The 25183-nt window shown below is 35.4% G+C and overlaps 1 protein-coding gene across 6 annotated transcripts in view; it reads right to left on the bottom strand.

Moving 5' to 3' along the window:
- MYO6 (myosin VI) overlaps nt 1–25183 on the bottom strand; it is a 142502-nt gene that overhangs the window by 73790 nt on the left and 43529 nt on the right. For all 6 annotated transcript variants that reach the window (XM_090282678.1, XM_090282680.1, XM_090282679.1 and 3 more), the window contains exons 2-3: nt 9402–9543; nt 4527–4596 (exon numbers count right to left, since the gene is read on the bottom strand). In XM_090282678.1, the coding sequence (XP_090138804.1) occupies nt 4527–4596; nt 9402–9518 (187 nt within the window). In that variant the 5' untranslated portion in view covers nt 9519–9543. The remainder of the gene's footprint in view (nt 1–4526; nt 4597–9401; nt 9544–25183) is intronic.

Below are 25183 nucleotides of genomic sequence, written 5' to 3'. Positions count from 1 at the left end.
ACAAATGGTATTTCCCCACTCTCACCACTACTAGCATCACCAGTAGAATTAATTCCTTCTTTATACTTTTTATATGGTGTTACCAAAGACTGCCAGTATTAAGATTATAATTTTGTATATCTGGTTTTGGCTACTAAACCAGATAATTTGACAGCAGGATGCTGCCTGATTCATTTGCTTGTCTGCTTGATTCCTCACTGAAGTTGTATACAAGGGGAAATCCTCCAAAAAAGAATTTATTTATTTTAAAAATCTGTATTAATTTTACATGTCTAAACTTCAGTCATCTTCAAAGCACTCTCCATTTGATGCAAAACACCTACCTTCTGCCCTTTTTTGTTTCACCTCTTCCACAAGGTCAAAATCCCTTTGAGGATTTTTTTCATCGGGGAAACAAAAAACAAAAGTCACTCAGGGCAAGATGTGGTAAATAGGGAGGGTGAGGCATGGGAGTCAAGCCATTTTTTAAATCAAAAACTGCTGAACACTCAGCACCAGGAGTGCCCGTAAATCACCCATCATGAAATGGGCAAATGCACTGAGTCTTCGAAAATCTTCATTGAAGCCAAATGCAGCCTCTCACAACAACACCAGCTGCTACCCTGATACAGGTGAGTTCCTAGAACACTGACCTACCAGGGGAAGCCTGTACTACAAGGAGCTCGCCCTCCAGAAGAGAATTCTGTTTGTTTGTTTTTTTTTTTTTGGGGGGGGGGGTCTCCCCTCATATATACCTGCACTATATTATGCCTAACATACAATTCAACACCTAACCAATTCTGTAAAGGGCCTCTTGTTATACCTATCTCAAAAACAGTTCAAATCATTGCAGCCAGTTCACTTGCCAAAGGCACATAACTCACTGTTTTCTAATGCCACTTATGGCAGAATAAAAGAGTAAGAAGTGAGCGGAGCTTCCTAACAGCTTTAATGGTATCTTTCCTTTGAACTGAGAAAAGATTTAGAGAAGGTAGGCAGCAGAGGTGTATGTAGTTTGGATTTTTGGTCACCTGCTTTTCTATATCCCTGCTCTTTTTCCACCCTTGTCCCCCAGAAGCCTGGTCTACATATCACCTTTTCTTCTTTCAAGCACAATGTTGAACCACTCCCAGAACTCTCACCTTCCTCTGAACTACCTGGCTGTATGATATGTTCTCTTATTCCTTTAAGTAAGAATTCCTAATCCCACAATACAGCTCTCCTGGAAAAGGTAATCATATCAGCTCTACATGTGATTGCTCACTCTTATTTCTTTACCCTCTTCCACACTCACCACCAACCTTCTCAGGTTATCTGTTAATTAATTAAATCTCTTAACTGGTGATAATAAGAATATGGACAGGACGGCCTTCCTCTTAAATCATACTAATCAGTTTGTTCCATTTTCATAAAAACGAGGAGAGGAAAAGACAGAGAGGAACATATTTATGACCCTCACTTTGCCAGAATTGGAAACGCAAAGTCCCAATCGCCTATGCGTGCCTAAAGGTACGGCCTAGGAATGTTCACAAGGGTCTCATATATAACTTTCTGCTTCACCTAATTCCCTCCTACTCTTCTCTGCTAGTAGTCAGCATTAGGACTACTTGCTTTGGCTACTTACATGCAATCCTTTATGCAATCTGTTTATCTTTTATACCTGCTTATTCAGAGATTTAACTATTCTCAAAAAAAGAAAAAAAATTAAAACAAGACATGTAATAAAAGAACAAGCACATTTTTTCTTTATAAACTCCCAAAGAAGAATTTTGGTATAATAAATACGTATCAAGAATATCAAAAGTTTCAGAAAAGAAAAAAAGACCCTGGCTGCTGTGGCTCAGTGGATTGAGCGTCGGCCTGCGAACCAACTGTCGCTGGTTCGATTCCCAGTCAGGGCACGTGACTAGGTTGCACGTCAGGTCCACAGTTGGGGGCACGAGTGAGAGGCAATCACACAGTGATGTTTCTCTCTCTCTCTTTATTCTTTCCCCTCTCTCTAAAAATAAATAAATAAGCAAACAAACAAATAAATTTTTTTTTAAAAAGAATATCCAAAGTTTCTAATTATGAGTGTATATGACTTAATTATTACATTTAGGAATCTGACAAGGGAGTCATCTGAACATTTAAGATCCTATTTATTCATTACAATTCTAATTCACTGAAAGAAATAAAGGAACCCACAAACAACTTCGACACAGTAGAAGTCAATCAATTCTATAGTTACATTGTTGTAAAAGTCATTCCCTTACTGAAAAAAGCAACTCATGGGATTCCTCCCAATGTTATAGTTTATACTTAATTACTCTCAAATTCTAATGGTAATAATTCATGAAGAATATTATATGCCATGTAAGTAATAGTAAGTTTAACATCAGCATGAAAAATGCTATTAATTACTGACTTCACATTCCTAAATTATCTTCCTATTTTATCAATACCTAAGAGTCAAGTAAAAAGGCAAAATTAACATACCTCCATATTTAAAACCCTTCACATAGAAAACCTAGAGGTAAAACTAGGTAATAAATTTTGCTATATTATTAGGGCACCATCAAAAGATAACTTATGTCTCTCTTTCAATAGAACCTTTATCACATAGATCAGAACCTCTATAGACATCAAGTTTTTAGTCATTATATTACCACCATGATACAGAGAAGGGGAAGGGATTATAGAAGTATGTACATGAAACCCTATGAAACAATGCCATGTGTCGTTTGGCAGAGGACAGTGCCCTAGTGGCAAGCCTCAGACAAAAGAACTAGTAAGTCATGGAACCACTTTAGCTGGAAAACCTGTGTTCTAAACTCAACAACTAAAGCTGCATTAATGATATGGTTTCAGAAAACAGACTTCAATTAGAAGTGGTATATATTTGACAATAGTTAACATCCACACATTAACACTCTGCCATAGTGGCATCATCCAAGAAAACACCTGCAAGACACAGCAAATCTATAGTAAAACTAGGAAAATTAAAAGGTTGGACAAGTATCATATCAAGATGAAGTAACCACAAGAAGAATGTTTTAAAATATTAATTTAAGAAATGAATTAAAATAACTCAAAACCATCTGTTATGTTCAGCTATATGTGGCTATAAAACCAAAAACAAAACAAAACATTTATTTTAATATGTGAAAGAATTAATTCCTAGTTCTGAATACCCTACCAAGATTTGACAGAAAATAATATTGTCTCTTATTTTGGATATGGTAGAATCTTATTCCTTTTTTTATTTTCATTATTGCTATTCAGAATAAAAAAATTACCCCATCAGAGAAATTCTCCAACCAATTTGGAATGAAAGGGGGCTTCACATTTTTTCCCAATCTCTTACACTTAATAATAATAGCTACCATTTATTAAGAGATTATTATAGGTTAAGAACTGTGCCAAAATTTTTAACCAAATCGCCCTGGCTGGTGTGGCTCAGTGGATTGAGCGCCAGCCTGAGAACCAAAAGGTCGCCGGTTTGATTCCCAGTTAGTGTATATACCTGGATTGCAGCCCAGCATGCAAAAGGCAATTGATCAATGTTTCTCTCCCTCTCTTTCTCTTTTCCTTCCCCTTTCTCTAAAAATAAATACAATCTTTAAAAAAAAGAATTTTAAATGTATCTCCAGGCATGCAACATACACATTATTATTCCCATTTTAAAGATGAGAAGCTGAAAGAGAAGAGATAAATTGCCCACAGGCACAGAGCTTCCTACTAGCACAGTCAGAAGCTGAACTAAGCTCTCCCTGAGTCCACAGCTCTCCCATCACTCTGCCGCACTGCCCATTCACATATGGGGATCTCACAGGCTCATTCAAATGTCAACTCCAAAGAAAATCAACAAGGACAAAATATAATCCTTTCTCTTATTTTTATTCTTTAAATAAAGAGTTTTTAATGTCGGATATATTAATGAAATTTATAACTGGACATGATTCTAAATACTGTCAAATAAAAAATAAAATATGATTACTACTTAATCTTGAAAATGCAAGAATTAACATGACTTGTTCACTGACTTAAGTTTTTCCACCAAACATGCTAAGATAGTTGTAAGTCAAAATAATGTTTCATTTTAATATAATATTCTGGAATCAATTTTTCAATTAGTATTTATTACACAGCATTTTTTTAAATGTTTGTTTCCTTCAAACAATGATATTAAATAAGTCCTCTTGACTCAATCTCCAAATTATTGAACCTCATGTACTTCTATAAGTATCATCTGGTTCTAGATGGGGTTCAAAATCGTTAACAAGAGATCTTTATTCAGACTTCATAGTAAATTATTAGCATTCCCTACAGTTACACAACTGAGATAACACTAGCAAGACATTCAAGAGACTCTTTCACCAAAGTGCAAATGTGAGACAATAATGAATTTAGGACTTTTGAGCTACTCCATTCACACGAATTTTCATGTCAAAAGGCTGTATTTCTTCTGAACCAGTAACATGTACCTAGTAATCACCACTAATTTATTTTTCTGGAGCAACAGTTTCCTTTTCTGTGCCGAGAACTACTTTTAACTTGATACTTACAGTTATCTTCTACATCTTTTTTACTGTCCTCTTCTGCAGGGAACACTTGGTTTATGAGAGCCAAAAATGTCTAGCAAACAAAACAAGAGTTCATTAAACAAGAGGGTTATAAATCGTAAGAAAAATAAAGGAGCATAATTAGTTGCATACATTGTAATAATGCCAACAATATGCTCTCCATTAAAATATAATACAAGATCCTACTATTTAACAAGTCACCCAAAAACAGGATAATAATTTCTCTCAAAAACCTTATCTACTATTACCATGACCATGAAAATCAATAATGGAAATCAATTTAAAAATGCTCTAACATCTAGAGTAGGACAAAACATGAAGTACATTAATATTAAATTTATATGGGTATGCTGTTAACAACTTCCAAAAAAAATTTTAGTGTATACACAGCAATTTTGTTTTTAAAAAGAAAAACACCCAATCAGATAGAACACCAGAACAGACTATTATTTAATTAATGCTACTGTTTGAGTAAAACATGCAAGACACAAATTCCTGTATAGATATGTGCTACAAATATAAATAGTGTCCTGAACTATTGGGTCCATAAAATTATAGGTATGCATGAATAGTTTGTATTTGTTATATCACTTAAATATGTGGTAGAAATTCTAGAATTAAGATAGTATCTTGTAAGAGAAATGATCTCAAATTACATATAAAGAAAATTATATTTTATCCATACCATTCTAATAGTAATCTATAAATTTATACCGCTCAAGCAATTACAATTACTCTTATGGTTGAAGTTTCCATCAATATCAAATAAAACTGTTAGCAAAATATTTATTTTAAAATAGTAGATATATACACACATATATGCGTACACACACACACACACACTAGTATAAGACAAAGCTACTTCTATAATTTATGGAGTAAATGCAGGCTGCTAGTACTAACTCAATTCAGTCACACTCGAATTAGAAAACTATTACGCTCTAACTGTTCGGGAAGTTAATAATTTGGAACCCAGTACACAGGTTCTTAATGTCATAAATGTGGAAAGGTTTAGAAGATTATAATATTGAAACGAATCCATAACATACATTAATATATTAATGGTAATATAAAACAATCCACAAATTATCATAATAATTCTACAGGAAAATACATTCTGCAATAAATTGCTAATGTCACAGTCCCATGTGCCCACTTTCACAGCTGTGAAAATGGGACTCAGGCCTCCCCAGACTGCAGGTATTGTTTTATCCACTTAGGAGTCATGTGAAAAAAAAGAAGCTCCTGTAGGTCAGAAGATGGAGGAGAGAGAGAAAAGAGTTCCCAGAAAGGGAAGGTTAAGAGAGAGACTGAAAGGCCAGTAATGAATCCTGAAAGAGAGTTTCTCCACCTCCTTCTTCATCTTCCAAATTATCACTATCTCCTATCTTCTTCTCCCCTTTACCACCTACTCAATGAGAAAGAGAAATTTTGCATAAGGCAATTGTTTTCTCTTAGAGGGAGGAGGCTAATTTTCTCCTATCAAGAAAAGATCATGTAACAAGCACACAATGATCACCAGCAATAAACATCTACCACACATCAAGCTCCGATGACAAAACGAACAAATAAAATAGTCCCTGCACTTGAGAAGATTACAGTCTAGTAGGGAGGGAGAGATAAATGTAAACAAATCTCTCCAATACAGTATTACAGGAGGCTAAGAATTTTTTATCACTCTTCAAAGGAAGGAGATATCAACAGTAAATTCTACTGCATAAAGAAGAAGAAGAAATGGATTTGGTATCTTTGGAAAACTTTAATCAGTAAGGAGGTGAACTTAATCAGTCTTGAGAAAGATTTGCTAAGCAAAGGGCTATGGAGAGTGGCATTGCAAGCAAAAAGAGTACTGTGAACAACAACAAAAAGCATCCAATGTCACCTGGTTCATGGTGGGGGCTTGATAAATACCGTGGAAGGGAGGGATGAAAGAGAGAAAAAATACACAAGAGTTAAGTATATGGCTAGAATATGAGGGGGACACTGAGGGTTGACAAAGACTAGCAAACTAGACAGGGAAAAGAAAATATAAACCTTAAATGCCATATACTTAGGGCTTTAGCCTGAAGGTATGTCTGCCGCAAATATGAAACATAAAATCAATGTCAAGGGGCAAGGCAGCACTTTTAACAAAATAAAGGACATTAGGAAATATTAGAATGCATCACATGGAGTAATGATGTTTCATTTCACTAACTGTTTCACTTACGAACATACACACATGCACACAATACAATACTTACTGTCATGTAAAATCTATTTCTTATAAAAGACACACACACTGCACATATCTAACACAATGTAAAATGTATTTCTTACTATGGGTCACAACATAAAACCTTTAAAAGTCATTGCTATTGTCAAAGCTATGTTCCCCACTGGAGTTACATCATCCCCTATTCTGTGCTTGCATTGTATCAGCACACATATCTACTTAACTTGTCCATTACTTTATGCACATAATTCCTTAATATTTAAAAGTTGATGATCTCCAGACCATAATTATCTAGACAAAAAGCTGCTTCTCTTGTTGATCTTTTTAACCATATGGGTATAATTATACTTTACAATTTATTAAGACCCCAATCAGAAAGCAGGAGAGACGCCCTGCCTGGTATGGCTTAGTGGTTGGAGCGCCAACCTGCGAACCAAAAGGTCGCCGGTGAGATTCCCAGTCAGGGCACAGGCCTGGGTTGCAGGCCAGGTCCCCAGTTGGGGGTGTGCGAGAGGCAACGGATCTTCCCTCGCACATTGCTGTTTCTCTCCCTCTCTTTCTCCCTCCCTTGCCCTCTTTCTAAAAATAAATAAAATCTTTAAAAAGAAGATATGTTTAAAAAATAAAATAAAGTTGTTCGATCAATGAAAACAACAACAAAAAAAAAAACGGAGAGAAAATTAAGATTAAATGCGATTACTGAGAATGTTAACCCTCAAAAAATGCTTGTGAAAGGAAGCTTCAACTTTAGTTTATAAAATTATATACAGATCCACAGTTTTTATGGCTTCACAATTTATATTTTAAGTGTTTTCATTGGTAGTATGTGTGTACCTGATTAATACTTACAAGGCACAGTTGCAAGCATATAAAATATTTAAAATGTAAAAAGCATATACCCATAAACCAAATTTCTTCTATGCTTGAGCTAAACTGTTGTCACCTATGGATGTAACAGAATATACTAGAATGTATGCCCTTCCTTTCATTTTGGCTTTCTGATTTACTATCCTTATAAAATACGTTACAGAAAATTAAAAAAAAAAAAAAAAAAGACTTTGAAGGATAATGAAAGGCTCACTAAATTTCTGTCATCCCAAAATATGCAGTCTGACCCTCCTTGTTATTCCTGAAAGCAGGACATAAAACTCCCATGTGAAAGGTGTCCTCCCTGTACCAGAAGGAAGGCAGACGTTCTTACCACCACAGAAGGGGAACTGAGGTTCAGAGAGAAATCTGCACAAACCAACCTTGTCGTACTAACCCTGATCTTCCTAAGTGCTTCTCCACAATCTGCTGCACATGGCCCAAACCCCTTTGTCTTAACAGTTCTTCACAAATTTTTTCTTTGCCTAAAAGGTATAAAAGCTTTCTGCTCTGTGTACTTCTTTAATTCTTCATTCTCTTGTGAAGGCTCCTGTGTGCATGTGAAAATGTAATAAAAATTGTATGTACTTTTCTGTAAATCTGTCATGTCAGTTTAAATCTTAGGCCCAGTCAGAGACCCAAATTAATAGAGGAAATTTTTTCCTCCCCTGGAAGTTCAAATAAATTAAAATATATGAGCTTTTAAAAAAAAAAAAAACTCTTTAGTTTTTTTAATATTACTGCATTGTAAGTACAAATAAGTACTTGTAAATAGGCGAGAATAAAAACTTAGAAACACTTTGTCTTTTCTTTCCTGAAGGTATCTTTAACTGGCTCTAACATGCCACATTATATATTATGCATTTAGGTTCCTGGGTTGTTTACAGTAACAGAATAGTTTTCTCTGTGAAAAGACTCATGAGAGATCCACCTTGTTTTTCTAAGGTTCCCAGAAGGATGGCAGTCATATGGCATTAGTTAACCATGTATCAGCAGAATATAAATTACTAATGAACATTCAGAGAGTGCAAAGTAAACAGAAATGACATCAACAAGTTTAATTTAGTCAAAAGACCTATTTAACAGGAGTATTAATTAAGCTGAAAACGATGAAGATTTCCCACAAAAAGAGACCCTACAGTTCCCCAAAAGACTGAAAGACCCCATGTTACTTTTTCCCCAAACTCCCATTTTGTAATACAAGCATGAAAGGAAATAGATACCATACATACTAAATTAAAGTATGCAGAAAGCTTTCATGTTTTAAAAACTATCATTATAATAAAAATAACAATAGCCTAGTATGTTTAAGACTTAAATATCTTTACTTATTAGAAATAAATTTACTCCAAACCCATGTTAATAAATTTAATAAAAAGTTGAATAGAATTGTCTAGAAGCTAAAGCAAAAAGTAAAATTTGGTAACATAATCCCATCACTTTTCATAGTTTTGCTTTGTAACATGTTGCATACATCACATATATATTAATAACTTTAGTAATATGTATACATAATAATATTATATTTTATCATGCTTTTTTTTTAATTGTGATAACAAAAGGTTCTCTCAATTTCTGATTTTATCATAGGGCACCATTTTTTCCCTAGGCTATATACTTCTGATTCAAATAACTCAGTAGAAAACTAAGATTCACTTACCAGAAAACTGCTTTCCCCTATTATACAGTGCAAGTAATATCTACAATATTTCACTGACAAGGGAGACACCTATATAAAGAGAAATCAAATTTTGAACTTTTTCTGAGACACTCACCTTGCCTTTTTGGTTCAAGGGTTCGATTGTTAAGCTGTCTGGGCCAATATCCACAATATTGCCCATCTGAAATCCATCTGTAGGGTGTGGTGCCCAAACGGGCTTTCCATCTTCCATTTTGAAGGGAGCTATCTACTATATTCTGTTTCAAGGGAACAAATAAAGCAACATAAATTACCTTTGGAAACAAAGACACAAATAACATATCTTTTTTAAAAATTAACATGTAAACTGCAATTCATAGAAACACATCTACCCTTTTCCACAGGTAATCCCCAAACCCTTCCTTCAATCTTACTGCATCCCTGCCCTCCCTTTATCTACAACTTTAGTAAGGACCAGGCAGAGGCTGCTCTCCCCTCATATCACACCTGCTGTGGTATGGCCTTCCTTCATCTGTGACTGCAGTAGAGTACTACACCTGGAGCAGTATAGAAAACAGAGAACAATGGTCTCAGGTTTTACCTACTGTCCCAGTGTGAATTATAATAGCACTTCTTTTTACTACCTAAAGCATCCTGGACTGCACAAAAAATTAAAGTCATCCTAGGACTAAATGTTATTTTGTGGAGTTAACTAAGAGTTGAACACTAAGTCATTTTAGGCCTGAAGGAATAAATATGAGAGATGTAAGAGATGACTTCCTCTGGAAATTTTCCCGACAATCTGAGACTACAGAAATGCCTCACCCAAGTGCCCCCTATACGTGTCTTCACAGAACCATTCAGCATACTGTTTTTGTTGTTTTCTTATTTTTTACTGAGTTAGAACTTATATACAATAACATGTACAAATCCTAAGTACAAAAAAAATTGATGAGTTTTGACAAATGGATATACCCATTAACAAACACCCAATCAATATGCAGACATTTCCATCATAACAGTTCCCTCATGCTTCCTTCAGGTCAATTCTATTCCCCATAGACATTTTCTGGTTTGATTTCTATCATCCTAGATTCGTTTTTACCTTTCCTTAAACTTTATATAAGTGAAATCATACAGAATGTATGCTCTTGTGTTTTGCTTCTTTCATTCAAAAGAATGTTTTTGATATTCAGCCATGCTGTTGTATATACTAGCCCAATGAATGACTGACTATACCACACTTGTTTACCTGTTGTCCCATTGATAGACATTTGGATTGTTTCCAGTTTTTGCCTATCATGAATTCAGATCTAATTCTTCAAGTGTTCCTATAAAGCTTGTTTCATACTTGGCATTCTCAGATCTAACATTTACAATTCTGTCTTTTGAAAGTAACTGAAAAGGTCCACAACATGTAAAATATTTACTTTTAATGAGCTTGGATTCTATGCAACTAATGTGTGAATAGTGAATCAGCTACTAAGTGATCCCAGATGTTCTAGTTTTAGCATCTCAATGGGAATTTATTTGTCATTACTTATCTATACTTAAATGAGAGTTCATGCATGTGCTATTACTCTCCTCTTATGTAGCATTTCCAAATCTGGGGTTTCCCATGTTGATGCTCTCAATTCTAGTCTCCCATAAAAGTCAAGAGTGTGCAGTTTATAATTTAATCAAAAGCTGCTAAATGTTGGCATGTTTGCAATATGCTTGTTGGTTAGCAGCCTCCATGCCATGGTTACACGCTGAAATTTGCTTTTGCCATGCAGCAAATGCTATTAGGTTCAACTGTAATTCCAAGTGAAAAAATTAAATGAGGATTCTCCATAGAAGTGACTGAGTTCAGTGCTTCAGGTTTATACCTATACACTTTCCTTGGATAATCATACCTAGCCCCATCTCTTAAATATCATCTATATGTGAGTAACACACATATTATTTTCTCCAATCCAGGACACCATTGAGTTCCTAGATGTTTACTTGTCTACTAGAAGCCTCTCCGTGGATATAACTAATAGATGTAACACTGTTATTATTATATTACTCTGTTCACTGCCCCCAGCTTGTTTTTTCTTATATCAGTAAAGGCACCAACAACACTCAGTTCAAATCAAACCTGGAGTCATCCTCAATTCTTCCAGCTCCTTCCAAATCCATATCACCACCACCCGCCCCAATCGTGAAGGCTTCATCTCCCACTTCTCTGTATCTCCTCTGCCATCCTAATCAAAACCAAGATGGCCTTTTACCAGAACTTCTGTAATTAACTTAGCTGCACTCTCCTACTCTTGCCAATTTGCACAGATCGCCAAAAATCTTATTGAAAGATAAATCTGATCATGTCAGTCCTGTTCCATCAGGGCAGTCCTCTCAATGTCTCCAAGGCCCAGCACAGAGCAGGCAATTCGATATTCACTGAGTGGATGAATAAATTGTTCAGTTTGGAAGAAGTAAAAGGAGATAGTAGACTAGAAAGAGTTGAAAGGTTTTAATACCTAACCTCCAGCACTATCTGACTAGCTCTTAAGCAAGTTACTTAATCTCTTTGATCATTATCTTTATCCTTACCCATATGTGATAATATCACTTACCTTAGAGAACTGCTATGAGGATTAAGTGACATAAAATTGAGATCACCATTTTAATGACACCCAATGCATGCTAGTCACCGCTTCCCTTTATATTCCCCCATATCTCTTGTATGAAGCCACCAGCAAAGTTTTTAATAAATAAGGTTTTGTGATGGTTCCAAATACAAAGGAAAATTACAGAATAGTTGCAAGGGGTCATTTAGGAATAACTGAGTATCTGGAGGGAAAACAATCACAGCAAGCAAAACCCCCAAAGTCCAAAAAGAATCGCAAATTCCCTTGAACTAATCAAGTTGCTTTCCCATTTTGAACCATTTGCTGCAGCTTCCCAGTTAAAATAACTGACTTAAAGGCACACATCTTATGTTCTTCAAACCCTAAATATACAGTAAAGGAATACCTTAAAAAGACACCAGTCCACAAGGATGGGGAGGACTAAAGAAGAGGCATTTTGAAAGATGTAAAGCAAAAGGTTGAGAAGCAATTAACAGCAAACCCAAGAAGGCTGAATCCCCAGGAACAAGGAAAGATAAAAAAACAACCCAAATTATACCAGTGAATCTCTTAAAAAGACATAAGAATTGTGGTACAAAGATACTTCTAGAACCAAGGGTGAAAAGAGGGACTCTAACCTAAGGAAGACTAGGTGAAAGTTGTTTGAGAAACAGATTTCCTAACACCAACCACACACACATTCCATATTGCTGGGCAAATGACTCCCCACTCCCACACCACCCCAAAGAAGCCTAGAGGTTCTTCATGGAGAAAACAAAGAGTCTCTGGAATTGGAAACACCAGAAACAACTAAGGGCATGGATGCAAAAGTTGCCATGTACTGACAAAAACTCTTTCTTTGACCAACTTTTGTAAGGCTCTGCTGAACCTTCCTGAGTAGGTCTCAACTAGGTCTTCAAGGTCCATCCTGTACTTGTTGGACCTGAAAAAGCCAGTTTAGAGAAATCCCCCAAGCCTTGCTATCTGATCTGGTTCTTCATCCCCTGCCCTTGCTGCTTCCTCTTATTTTGTATCCACTGGCCCACCTAACTCTGCTCACTGGCTAAAAATCCCCCAGCTGTCTTTGCTGTATCTGAATTTGAGCATTTTCTCTCTCTCTCCCCTATTGTAATAATCCTGTTACAGATTGATATAAGTGTTTGCTATGGATTGAACTGTGACTGCCCTCCCCTCCCCCAAATTCATATGTTGAAGCCCTAACCCCTAATGTGACTGTATTTGGAGACAGGGCTTTTAGGAGGTAATGAAGGTTAAATGATGTCATAAAGGTGAGATCCTAATCCAACAGGACTGGCAGCCCTATAAAAACAGGAAGATCGCTCCCTTTCCTTAACTCTCCTCCACCCCACCCACCCACCCACACTGAAGAAAAGCCGTACAAGCTTACAGCAAGGTGGTGGCCATCTGAGAACCAGAGTGTCCTCAACAGAACCCAACCACACTGACAGCCTGACCTCAAACTTCCAGCCCCAAAGCAGACTAATACATCCCTAATGCAAGAGTCCTGAACAAAGTCTTCCATGTCATTTTAACAAGTTTCAGAATAATTCTCCTTTAATGACATAATAGTGGAAATGAAATACTCACTAGAAGATATAGAAAAAAAAGTTGAGGCAATTTTTCAGAAAGCCAAGAAAAAGAAATAGAAAGTGGAAAAAAGAAGAAGCAGAAGGAAAAAAGATATGAAAATGAGACAAGTAAAAAGATTCAGCATCAAAATACCAGAAAGAGCAGATATCCTTTCCCACCCCTCCCCCACTTTAAAAAGACAAGAAATAGGGGAGAAAGCTTTGGAACGGCCAAAGAAAATTCACCCATTAAGTCCTCAACACAATAACTGAGGAAGACACACAAAAAGACACCATGTCAAATTTCAGAATGCCAGAAATAAAGAGAAGATACTACACATTTCCTTAGAAATGAAATTTTTTAAAAGAAGAAAAAAAGGAAAAAAAAAAAAAACCACTGGGCCTATCCAAAGGATCGAACCATCATAAATCAAAATGGCTTCAACAACAATAAAAGTAGGAAATCAACACAAAACCTTTTAAATTCTGAAGTAAAATGATTTCCAACTTAGAACTCTGTACTTAGGTAAACTCCCAGTCCAAACTAGAGCAGTATGACCCAGAAAAAGCCACACGGCGTGCCATCATCAAAGACATCTACTGCCCTGGGACCAGGTGAATCTGACCTAGATTCTCATCTGAGCTTATCTTATGCTAACATTCACACTTACTACAAGCATGTCTGCATATGAAGACTACTTAAAAAGATACTGTAAATTGAATTTTTAAAAGACAGTCTCAATTTCCAGTGTAACTGTACTTAAAACACATTAAAGACTGGCTATATAGCCATTGAAGAAGTACAAAGTAAAAATAAATAAATAAAAGAACTGTTAGAATCGCTGGAATAAGTTAAGCAAATTTAAAATTTCTGAAATTCCTTGAGTTATTCAGGAATGCTCTACAATACCCTATGAGCAACTGAAAATGATCACTTTTAGTACTTACTTGACAACTGACATTTTTACATATAGTAATCTATAGAAGTAATCTATAGAAGCATTAAATAATCTATAAAAGACAATCTGTAGCCCTTCAAAGGTACTATGTTAACCTTTCATTTATTCTTGTTGAAAGGTAAGAAGCATATCACCAAGAGTCTTTCTGTGGAGCAAACATATTGGAGGCAAATACACACGCACACACATTTTTTGTTCTCTGTCACTCCCAGGAAGATCCCAATAATGGCCATGTGCCATGAGTAGGACAAGAAGATCCATACCACAAAATATGAGCCATCACCTGTTATGTCACCAATACCTTCAAAGATTACCTTTTAAAAATTATAGCTATGATAATGATAATCCCTTATATTTTATTAGCTAGGATATTGAAAATTGAGCATTAGTTAAAAGTAATTTATAGTTGGTCTGAAAGAGCTGGAATAAAATACAAAAAAGGACAGGAAAAAAGCATAAAACAGGTAGAAAGAACCCTGAAGACTGTCTTCCACAGTCGCTACTCATTCAATTAGCTTATTTATTTAGCCACCTACTATGTACCACACACTGCTAAGTGCTGCGGATAAAATGATGGGCAAAAAGAGACACTGTCTGGCCTCATGGATCTTTATTATAGGAAAACATTGACTTGGAATAAAGCAGTAAACAAAACTGGCAAAAATCCCTGCCCTCCAGGATCTTAAATTCTAGTTGGGGGTAAGGGAGTGGGGCAGATGGATCAAATTTGCCTTCTAAAAAGACTACTCTTTCATTTGGCCAGGCCCTCGTCTTGCTGATCAAAAGAATGTTATGTGTACCGTTGGCACACAAGCTTTACACTGGCAGCTTCTCTCATCTGTATCAGTGTGTCCTAAAGGCTATTAGCTTCCCTAGTGTCCAGACACTGTGAGAAAACTGGGCACCAGATAACAGTTGGCCATCGCTGGTGTATTTTGTGAGTACCTAGTACAATCTTCCACTGAGCATTTTATTTCCATAAGAATTTATCTGTACACCAAAATTCTTGAAAACACTTCAGCAGGATTCCCTTTAGTCACTAAGTTACCTTTTAAAATGCCTTCCTAGAAAATATTTCCAAGTATGGGAATTATTGAATTGCTATAGATTGTATTATGCATTCATTAAACATTAGTATTAAACTTTATTGTGAGTATCTTGGTTTCATCAGCAATGAACATTCATTAACAATTGGGAGAAAATACCTATCACTAAGTGCAAACTCAAGACAAAGGAACATTAGAAAACATCTTAAAATAACAAGATCTAAAAATTGACTACCTCAGTTTAACTGAGAAATAATTTTGGTATTTACTCATTTATTTTTCAGTGAGTATTTACTAAGCACCTACTACGTGCCAGCCACTGGTTTAAGCTTAGATATTAATGAGAAAATACAGAGGTCTAATGTTTTTCGGTCTAAGACATCAAAAAAGAGAAAGCCTAGGCAAGCTATGACACTCTTTCGATTTTAATAGTTATAAGTCCAGCTGATCATAGCCATGGTCCTGATGACTGACAATTTTTTACAAAGGTTATAGCACTGTAGTTTCAAATATAACCTTACAAAGCCCAATGAATTGATTGATGTTTAAAGCTAGGTCCCTTACCACTTAATTTTTAGAAATAGCCTCAGAACACCTAAGGTAACTTCAAGTTAACTGGTACAATTAAAATTAACTTACTAACAAAAAAAAGGTAAAAATAAAAGCAAATATTTTATTAACAAGTTTATTATTATATAGTTACTAATTATTTAGAATATTTTATAAGATGGTTTGAAAAGTGATACTATCAGGAAATTACTCCAAAAATATACAATCTGAATTGTGAGAATTGGTTATATGATTTTGTTTGATTTTCAGAGAAGAAATCATAAACTATATTTCACATATAAACTCCTCCATAAGTTATTACCACAAACAAATATGAATTTACACAATAATCAAATAACATATGCAGACAATCTATAATAAGAAAAAACTAAGCAAACAAGAGGAACAGAGACAGAATCATGGATATGGAGAGCATTCTGATGGTTGCCAGATGGGAGGGGAGTGTGGGGGAATGCATGAAGAGGTGAGGGAAACAGACATGCAAGTCCAGGAAGTTCAAATAGCCATGGGATGAAAAGAACAGTATAGGAAATAAGTACCCAAGGAACTTATAAGTATGACCCATGGACATGAACAATGGTATGAATGGTGTGGGAAGTGCCTGGCAGAATGGAGTTTGCTGGGTAGAAGGGACAAAAAGGGAAAAATTGGGATATCTGCAATCGCATAATGAATAAAATATAATTTTTTAAAAAGAATCAACTACAACAGGAGGGCACATACAATCCACACAAGGGACCTGCCTGGAGTACTGACTCAGGTGACAGGGGAGACTGTGCTACTGAGTCCCAAGATAAGGCCACTCTGCCAAAACCAGACATAGCAGATCTACATAATACATAGAAAAGAACACAGTAAATCAACCAAAATAAGGAGACAAATAAACATGACCAATTGAAATAACGGGACAAAACTCCAGAAGAACTAAACAATGGAGACAAGTAATCTACCAGATGCAGAGTTCAAAACGCCGGTTTTAAGAATGCTCAATGACCTTAGAAAAAGAGTAGGTGAACTCAGTAAGAATTTTAACAAAAAGATAGGAAACATAAAAATGGAGATGGAAAAAATATAAAAGAACCAGTCAGAAATGAAGAATACAATATCTGAAATGAAGAATATACATTAAAGGGAATTGACAGCTGAAGAGATGAAAGAAAGGACCAAATCAGCAATATGAAAGACAAGGTAGCAGAAAACACCCAATCAGAACAGCAAAAACAAAAACAAAAACAAAAACAAATGAGGATAGTATAAGAGACCTCTGGGACAGCATCAATTCACATCATACAGGTGCCAGAAAAGAAAAAGAGAAGAGAGCAAGGGATTAAAAATCTATTTGAAAAAAATAATGACTGAAAACTTCCCTAACCTGGGGAAGGAAATAGACACACAAGTCCAGGAGTGCAAAGTCCCAAACAAAATGAACACAAGAAACATCATAATTAAAACAGCAATGGTTAAAGACAAAGAAAGAATCTTAAAACCTTCAAGAGAAAAGCAGTTAGTTAAATACAAGGGAACTCTCATAAGCCTGTCAGCTGATTTCTCAATAGAAACTCTGCAGACCAGAGAGACTGACATGAAATATTCAAAGTGATGAAAAGCAAGGACCAACAACCAAAATTACTCTACTCATCAAAACTATCATTTAGAATCAAAGGACAGATACAGAGCTTCCCAGAGAAGAAAAAGCCAAAGGAGTTCATCATTACCAAACCAGTGTTAGAAAAAGTATTTAAGACTTCTTTAAGAAGAAAAATAAATAATATAAATAATAAAATGGTAATAACTACATATCTATCAATAATTACTTTAAAAGTAAATGGAGTAAATGGTCCAAACAAAAGATATAGAGTGGCTGAATAGAGAAGAAAATGAGATCACTACATATGTTTCCTATAAAGAGACCCACTTCAGATTGAAAGACACACAGGGACCGAAAGGGGTTTCATGCAAATGGAAACAAAATTAGAAGTTGTGGGAAGAATACTTATATAAGACAAAATAGATTCTAAAATAAAGGCTATAACAAGAGACAAAGAAGGGCATTTCATAATGGTAAAGGGATCAATCCAATAAGAAGCTATAACCCTTGTAAACATTTAGCACCTAACATAGGAGCACCTAAATATATAAAGCAAATATTGACAAACATGAAGGGACAGACTGACAGTAACACAATAATAGTATGGGACTTTCACACTCCATTGACATCAATGGATAGGTCATGCAGGCAGAAAATCAACAAGGAAACACTGGCCTTAAAGGACACTTTGGACCAGATGGGTGTAACTGATATTAGATCATTTCACACCAAAGCAGCAGCATGTACAAAGGGAGATCCCCACCCCACCCCCGGAAACAGACCTATCTTCTGAGGGCAAGCTTCCTCCACTAGTGAGTGTTCTAGGAACCCATCTGTAACTGTACCAGCTGGCAGTGTTATGAGAGGCTGCATTCGACTTCAGTGAATTTTTCTTTTTTTGAAGACTCTTTCAATGCATTTGCCCATTTCATGGCGGGTGATTTACAAGTGCATCAGCTCACACTGAGCTGAGTGTTCAGCAGTTTTTGACCAAAAATGGCATGACCCCCATGCCCCACAGTCCATATTCACCCGATCTTGCCTCCAAAAGACTATTTGTTTCCCTAGATGAAAAAAGTCCTCAAAGGAAACATTTTGCCAATGTGAAAGAAGTTAGACAAAAAAACAGCAGAAACACTAAAAGGCATCAAAATCAATGATTTCAAAACCTGTTTTGAGCAGTGGATAAAAATCTTGATAGGTGTATTGCATCAAATGGAGAGTACTTTGAGGATGACTGAAGTTTAAACATGTAAGAATAAATACACAATTGTTTATAAATAAATTCCATTCTCTCGGGATCCCCATCGTACATTCTTTTCAAGAGCAGATGGAACATTTTCCAGGATAAACTACATGTTAAGCCACAAAAATGTCTCAATAAATGTAAGAAGACTGAAATCACATCAAGTATGTTCTTCAATCACAGTGGTATGAAACTGGAAATCAATTACAAAAAGAAAAACTGAAAAACACAAATATACAGAGGCTAAATAAAATGCTACTAAATAATGAATGGGTTAACAATGAGATCAAGAAAGAAATCAAAAGCTTTCTTGAGACAAATGAAAATGAAACACGCCCCCCTGCCAAAAAAAAAAATCTATGGAACACAGCCAAAGCAATTCTAACAGGGAAATTCATAGCAATGCAAGCCCACCAAGAATCTCAATCTATCCCTATACCTAAATGAACCAAAAAAAAGAACAATTGAGCTAGTCAAATAAGCAACAAAATCACATTTCACAGACTATTCATTAGGTACCAGACATTGCACTAAAGTAGTCTTACATATTATCTCATTTAATTTTTACAATTCTAAGAGGTAGCCCCATTTTGACACTGAGGTTCAGAAGTTGAGGCAAGTTGTCCAAACAGAAACAAATAAGAAATGAGTGTAGAGGCAAGATTAGGATTCTGTGTGACCCTCAAGTCCAAATCTCTAATCAATGCACTATACAAGTACCTAATCAAGCTTCTTGTCTACACCAGTGGCTTATACAATATTTATCACTAAATCTGGAAAAAGACTTAGTTATATAATACTATGTTGTTCTAATCTATTTTTAATGGCACAAGAAATAAACTTAGCTTAAGAGTAAAAGCTTTATGAACACCCTCTTATTACTTCTCTTATAACCGTTAAAATTTATTTCTTGCCTGTAATGTCTTAATTTGGATTTAAAGTCTCTAATGGCTCAATTACAAGCAAGTAAAAACTAGAAGTTCTTGGCTTAACTGCTCTGCACTAAATGCAAACATGATGATATGTGGAGTTAATTTTGTCTTCCAACTAATACTGCATTTAAATGACTGGCTGAGAGTCAGACACAATCAGAAGGATTGTTTTACATTGGAATTTTTTACTTTATTGATTGCTATAAAATATATTGTTTCTTCTTAACTGACATTATCAATGAAAATACGTAACAAGAATACTCAGATGTTCTACAAAATGAGAAACCTGAACTATCTTTTCAAAATTATTTTACAATTTAATTTACTTTAATAACTTCCAACCCTACTCTACAACATGCTTTAAAGGTCATATCCACCAAACTATGTGTAAAAATTCAGATTTTCTCACTTTTTAAAAATAATTCAACATTCCTTAAGCTTTCATCACCAACACATTTACTTACCAATCTGTAACTATGCCCATATATTCTGCCTTCCCTTCTGTTACTAAGGCCAAATAATTCTTACTCATATCTTAGACCAATCCCTTTGCTCACTTACCATATCCTACCCCTTCCAGGCCATGAAAAGACAGTGCTTCAGTAATATCTTTCTCTTTCTCTCTTCCTGTTTTTCTCATCATAAAATTTCCCAATTCACTGTCTATAGTTACTGTCTCTATTTTCTCTCTTCTCATTCTCTTTTGAACCCATTCCTATGAGACATATCACAAGCCCTCAAAATCACCAATGGCATCTTCCACACTGCTAAAGCTCATGATCAATTCTCAATCCTCATCTTATTCGAATATGAAGCATCATTTGAAATAGTTGAAAAGGAACTAGTAGAAATAACCCACGGACATGGACAACAGTGTGGGATTGACCGTGGGAGAAGGGGTGGGCTGGGTGGGGGGGAGCAATGGGGGGAAAAGTGGGACAACTGTACTAGAAAAACAATAAAATAAATTTAAAAAGAAATAGTTGAGTACTCTCTCCTTGACGTACCTACTTCAGGATGTCTCATTCTTCTGGTTTTCTTCCTATATTGCCTCAACTGCTTTTTGGTTTCCATTGGCTGGATCCTCCTTATCTTTTCAACATGAGAAACTCCTGTAGATCAATCTTTGGGCCTTTTCTCTATTTACTCTCATCTCATTTCCATCTCATCTAGTCCTAAGCTTTAAACATTACCCATATGCTAATAATGCCCAAGTTTGTATCTCCAGCTGACAACTCTCCCCTGAACTCCACATATCTGGCCTACTCAACATTGCTACTTAGGAGACCAACAGCCATCTCAAACTTACCATATTCTAACACGACCTCCTATCTTCCCTTTCAAATCTATTCTTTCTCATAGTTCTCTTCTCATTAAATGACAATTACATCCTTACTCTTGCACATACCAATAACTTTGAAGTTATCCTCAACTTTCCTCTTTCTCTCACATCAAATCGTTCCGTAAATCCCATTGATTCAATCTTCAATTATATCGAGAACCTTTATAGATCTCTCCAGTGTAGCCAATCCCACATGGTCTCTCACAAAGATCACTACAGTAGTTTCTGACTGGTTCCCCTGATTCCTACCTGGCCTACACAGTCAGTTCTCAGTACAGAAGTCAATTTGATCCCTTTATAACTTAAGTCATATCGTATCTCAGTTCAACACTCTCCAAATGCTTCCCACCTCATTCACATAAAAACCTAACTCTTACAGTGACCCACAGGACCCTTCACAAATTAATCCCCACCCATCCACCCAAAACCAGCACACCCATATTATCTTCCCTACTTTATTTTTCCTACACTACTTAACTTCTGACATACTTATATATTTTACTTATTTAGAATATGTGTCTTCAAGACAGGGACTTTATTTACTGCTATGAATCTAGAAGCCCAGAACAGAGGCTGGCACAAAATAGGTATTTACTGAATTGACCAATTAATTTTATAGTCCCGCCAACTATAAAATAGCTATAGTTATTGCAATGAGATAAACAAAAAGCAGAGAAACCCAACACTTTAGTTAGCCTCCATCACAGCAAATATAATCTTTCCTTGCCATGGCCGGTGGCTCAGTTGGTTGCAACATCATACAGTCCATCAAAAAGTTGCGAGTATGATCCCTGATCAGGACACACACCTAGGTTGCAGGTTTCATCCACAGTCAGCACATGTATGGGAGGCAGCCAATTGATGTTTCTCTCTCACACCTTTCTTTCTTTTCTTTCTTTCTTTTTCTTTCTTCCTTCTCTCTCTTTCTCTCTCTCTCTCCCTCCCTCCTTTCTTTTCTTTCTCTTTCTCTCTCTTACTTCTTTCTTTCTTTCTCTTCCTCTCTCTCTCTTTCTTTCTTTCTTCCTCTCTCTCAAATAAAAATATCCTCTGTGAGGATTAAAAATAATAAAAATATAAAAATAAAATTAAAGTTAAAAATAATAAACTTTCCATCAGACTTTTTTGTTGAAAGTAGATTGAGATCCATTTTTACCTGAAGGCCCTTAAGATAAGAACCTTAGTACTTTTCAGCAGCACCCAGGTTCTGGCTCCTCTTGACTTTGTCAGGGAACATAACTCATGATATGTGTTTCTCAATGAATTGTTAAGTCATTCACATTTGTTCAGCCTCATACCAATTCTGAATTTTCTTTAAAGTCATGTCATGTGTCTCATGTGATCCAATATAAAGCAAACAAGAATCCAAGAAAAAGAAGGTGAATGTTCATTGTTAGCTGGCATTCTCATTTCATGCTTGACACAGATGAGCTCATTATTTACTGAGATGGGTCCCTAACAGAACATTTTTAATAACTAGAAAGGCTTTCAGGAAGCAATTTTTCAACAGGGAATAAATTTTGTTTTTAACTTTTAATTAAAGTCATAGAGTAAATATTATACTTGCCTCCTCCAGACACTTGAGTTAAAAAAAAAAAAAAGCACGAAGTGTAATAGAATCAACAAATCTTTTTCACAAAATTAATCCTCAACTGGATGTCCTAGTATTTATGGGGGAAACATTAGAGTCAACCATATATTGTTTAATAACATTTCCAACCACTGTGGGTAACAATAATTTTACAAGCTTTGGAAGGACAAACTAAAAATATTTATGGGCTTCAGAAACAATTTTGTTTCTCAATTGCCAATGACCAATAGAACAGGCAAACATTAGAATATTAAAATGTCAGGCCTCTGACAAATCCATTCTGAATAGTTCCTACAGAAAATACTGAATGATTCACTTAAATTCATTTCTCCTCACTTTTATAACTGGAAGAACTATATTTACCTTGTGGTTGTAAATATTAAGAACTATTTGAAGTAACAACAGGATAATGAAACTCTCTAAGTACTTTAAAAATATGTCTTCCAAACCACCAACAAAATGAAAAGACAATCTACTGGATCAGAGAACACATTCACAAATATATCTGATAATGGGTTAATAGCTAAAATTTATAAAAACCTTATAAAACTCAACACCAAAAAAATTAGCAATTCAATTTTAAAATAGGTAAAGGAACTGATAAACAGTTCTCCAAAGAGGACATGCAGATGGCCAGTAGACATATGAAAAGTTACTCAAGACCACTAATCATCAGAGAAATGCAAATTAAAACCGCAATGAGATATCACCTCATACCTGTCAGAATGTCTATCATCAACAAATCAACAAATAACAAGTGCTGGTGAGGATGTAGAGAAATGGGAACCCTCATGCACTGTTGGTAGGAATGCAGACTGGTGCAGCCACTGTGGAAAGCAGTATGGAGTTACTTCAAAAGATTAAAAACTGGAACTGCCTTATGACCCAGCAATTCCACTTTGGGAATACATCTAAAAAAATCAAAGGTGCTAATTCGAAAGAATATATGCACCCCTATGTTCACTGCAGCACTATTTACAATAGCCAAAATTTGGAAGCAGCCCAAGTGCTCATTAGTAGATGAGTGGATAAGAAAGCTGTGGTACATTTATACGATGGAATACTACTAGGCCACAAAAAAGAAGGAAATCTTAACTTTTGAGACAGTACAGATGGACCTGCAGAGTATTATGCTATGTGAAATAAGCCAGAAAGAGAAAGACAAATACATATGACTTCACTTATATGTGGATTCTAGTGAACAAAACAAACTAAAAAAACAGAAATAGACTCATAGATATAGAGAACAGACTGACAGCTGTCAGAGGGAAGAGGGTTGGGGGCAGGGTGAAATACTTTAAGGGATTAAGGAAAAAAAACAAAAAAACTCACAGACACAGACAACAGCATGATAATTACCAGAGGAAAAGGGGGCTGGGGTAAGGTAGAAGAGAGTAAAGGGGTGGGGGTGGTAAATGGTGATGGAGGGAGACTTGACTTTGGGTGATGGACACATAATTCAATATACAGACGATGTATTATAGAATTGTACACTTGAAACCTATATAATTTTGTTAACCAATGTCACCCAAATAAATTCAATGAAAATTAAAAATATATATGTCTTTCTACAAAATGTAATCTCTTCAGTATATAATGTCATACACTTATGGGAGGAATATTTGGGGAGCGTAGAGTCTCAAGGGAACTATGAATCATGAAGTAGTGTTATTACAAGGGTATTCTACAAACACTTACTGAATTCCTATCATGTGTCAGGCAAAGCACCAAAGAGAAAAATAAGTGTTTCTCATCTTAAACAAAAAACAAAAAACACATTTTTTTTTGCTTTTAAATAAAGCACATACAGACATAAGATCCTAAAAATTCCCAAAATTACAAAGTTATCTCCTATTGCCATTAAAATAATCCAAACTAATTAGAGGTTACTAAGATTTTAATATTTTAAATTGTACTATCATTAAACAAGGTGGGACACCATATGAATTTCATTACACTGGAAGAAATGCAAAACATTTTTAATATAAAGTATACAGAGCATTCTAGTCAACTACAGCTGTGTGTACTTCTGAATTTGTTCCAAAGAAACCTGAGTCTGTTTCCAGAGAGAATGAAAAATGTTAAAGACAACTGATAGGTTACTCCTCACTGAGTTTTCTCTGAGAGTAAAACTGTTTGAAAAACAGTATTTTTACAGATCTTTCTATAAAAAATAAACATCTTTTGATTGCTTGGATTTATGAATTCAATTTTTGTTTAGTGACCAATGTCAAGTTTCAGGTTTTGTGTTTTGCTTATTTAAACTTTCTCCACCACTCTATGTCAACTGGGTGAGGCCTTCCAGAATAGTCTAAATACATGAAAGGATGATCACAAGTATTAAAGAATAAGACACTGGTGTTTATTTCTGCAACTAATTTAAATACTTTGTAGAAGTGGTATATGAAAGCCTACAGTTTTAATATTTGTATTTTTAAGAAAGTATCTATGAATGGTATTTTTGTTT

This window comes from Furipterus horrens, unplaced genomic scaffold, assembly GCF_987537825.1.
Source record: "Furipterus horrens unplaced genomic scaffold, mFurHor1.1.pri manual_scaffold_6, whole genome shotgun sequence".
NCBI classification, from domain to species: Eukaryota; Metazoa; Chordata; class Mammalia; order Chiroptera; family Furipteridae; genus Furipterus; species Furipterus horrens.
Note: the sequence above shows the minus strand (reverse complement) of the source record. Positions and strands in the feature narration are given on the sequence as shown.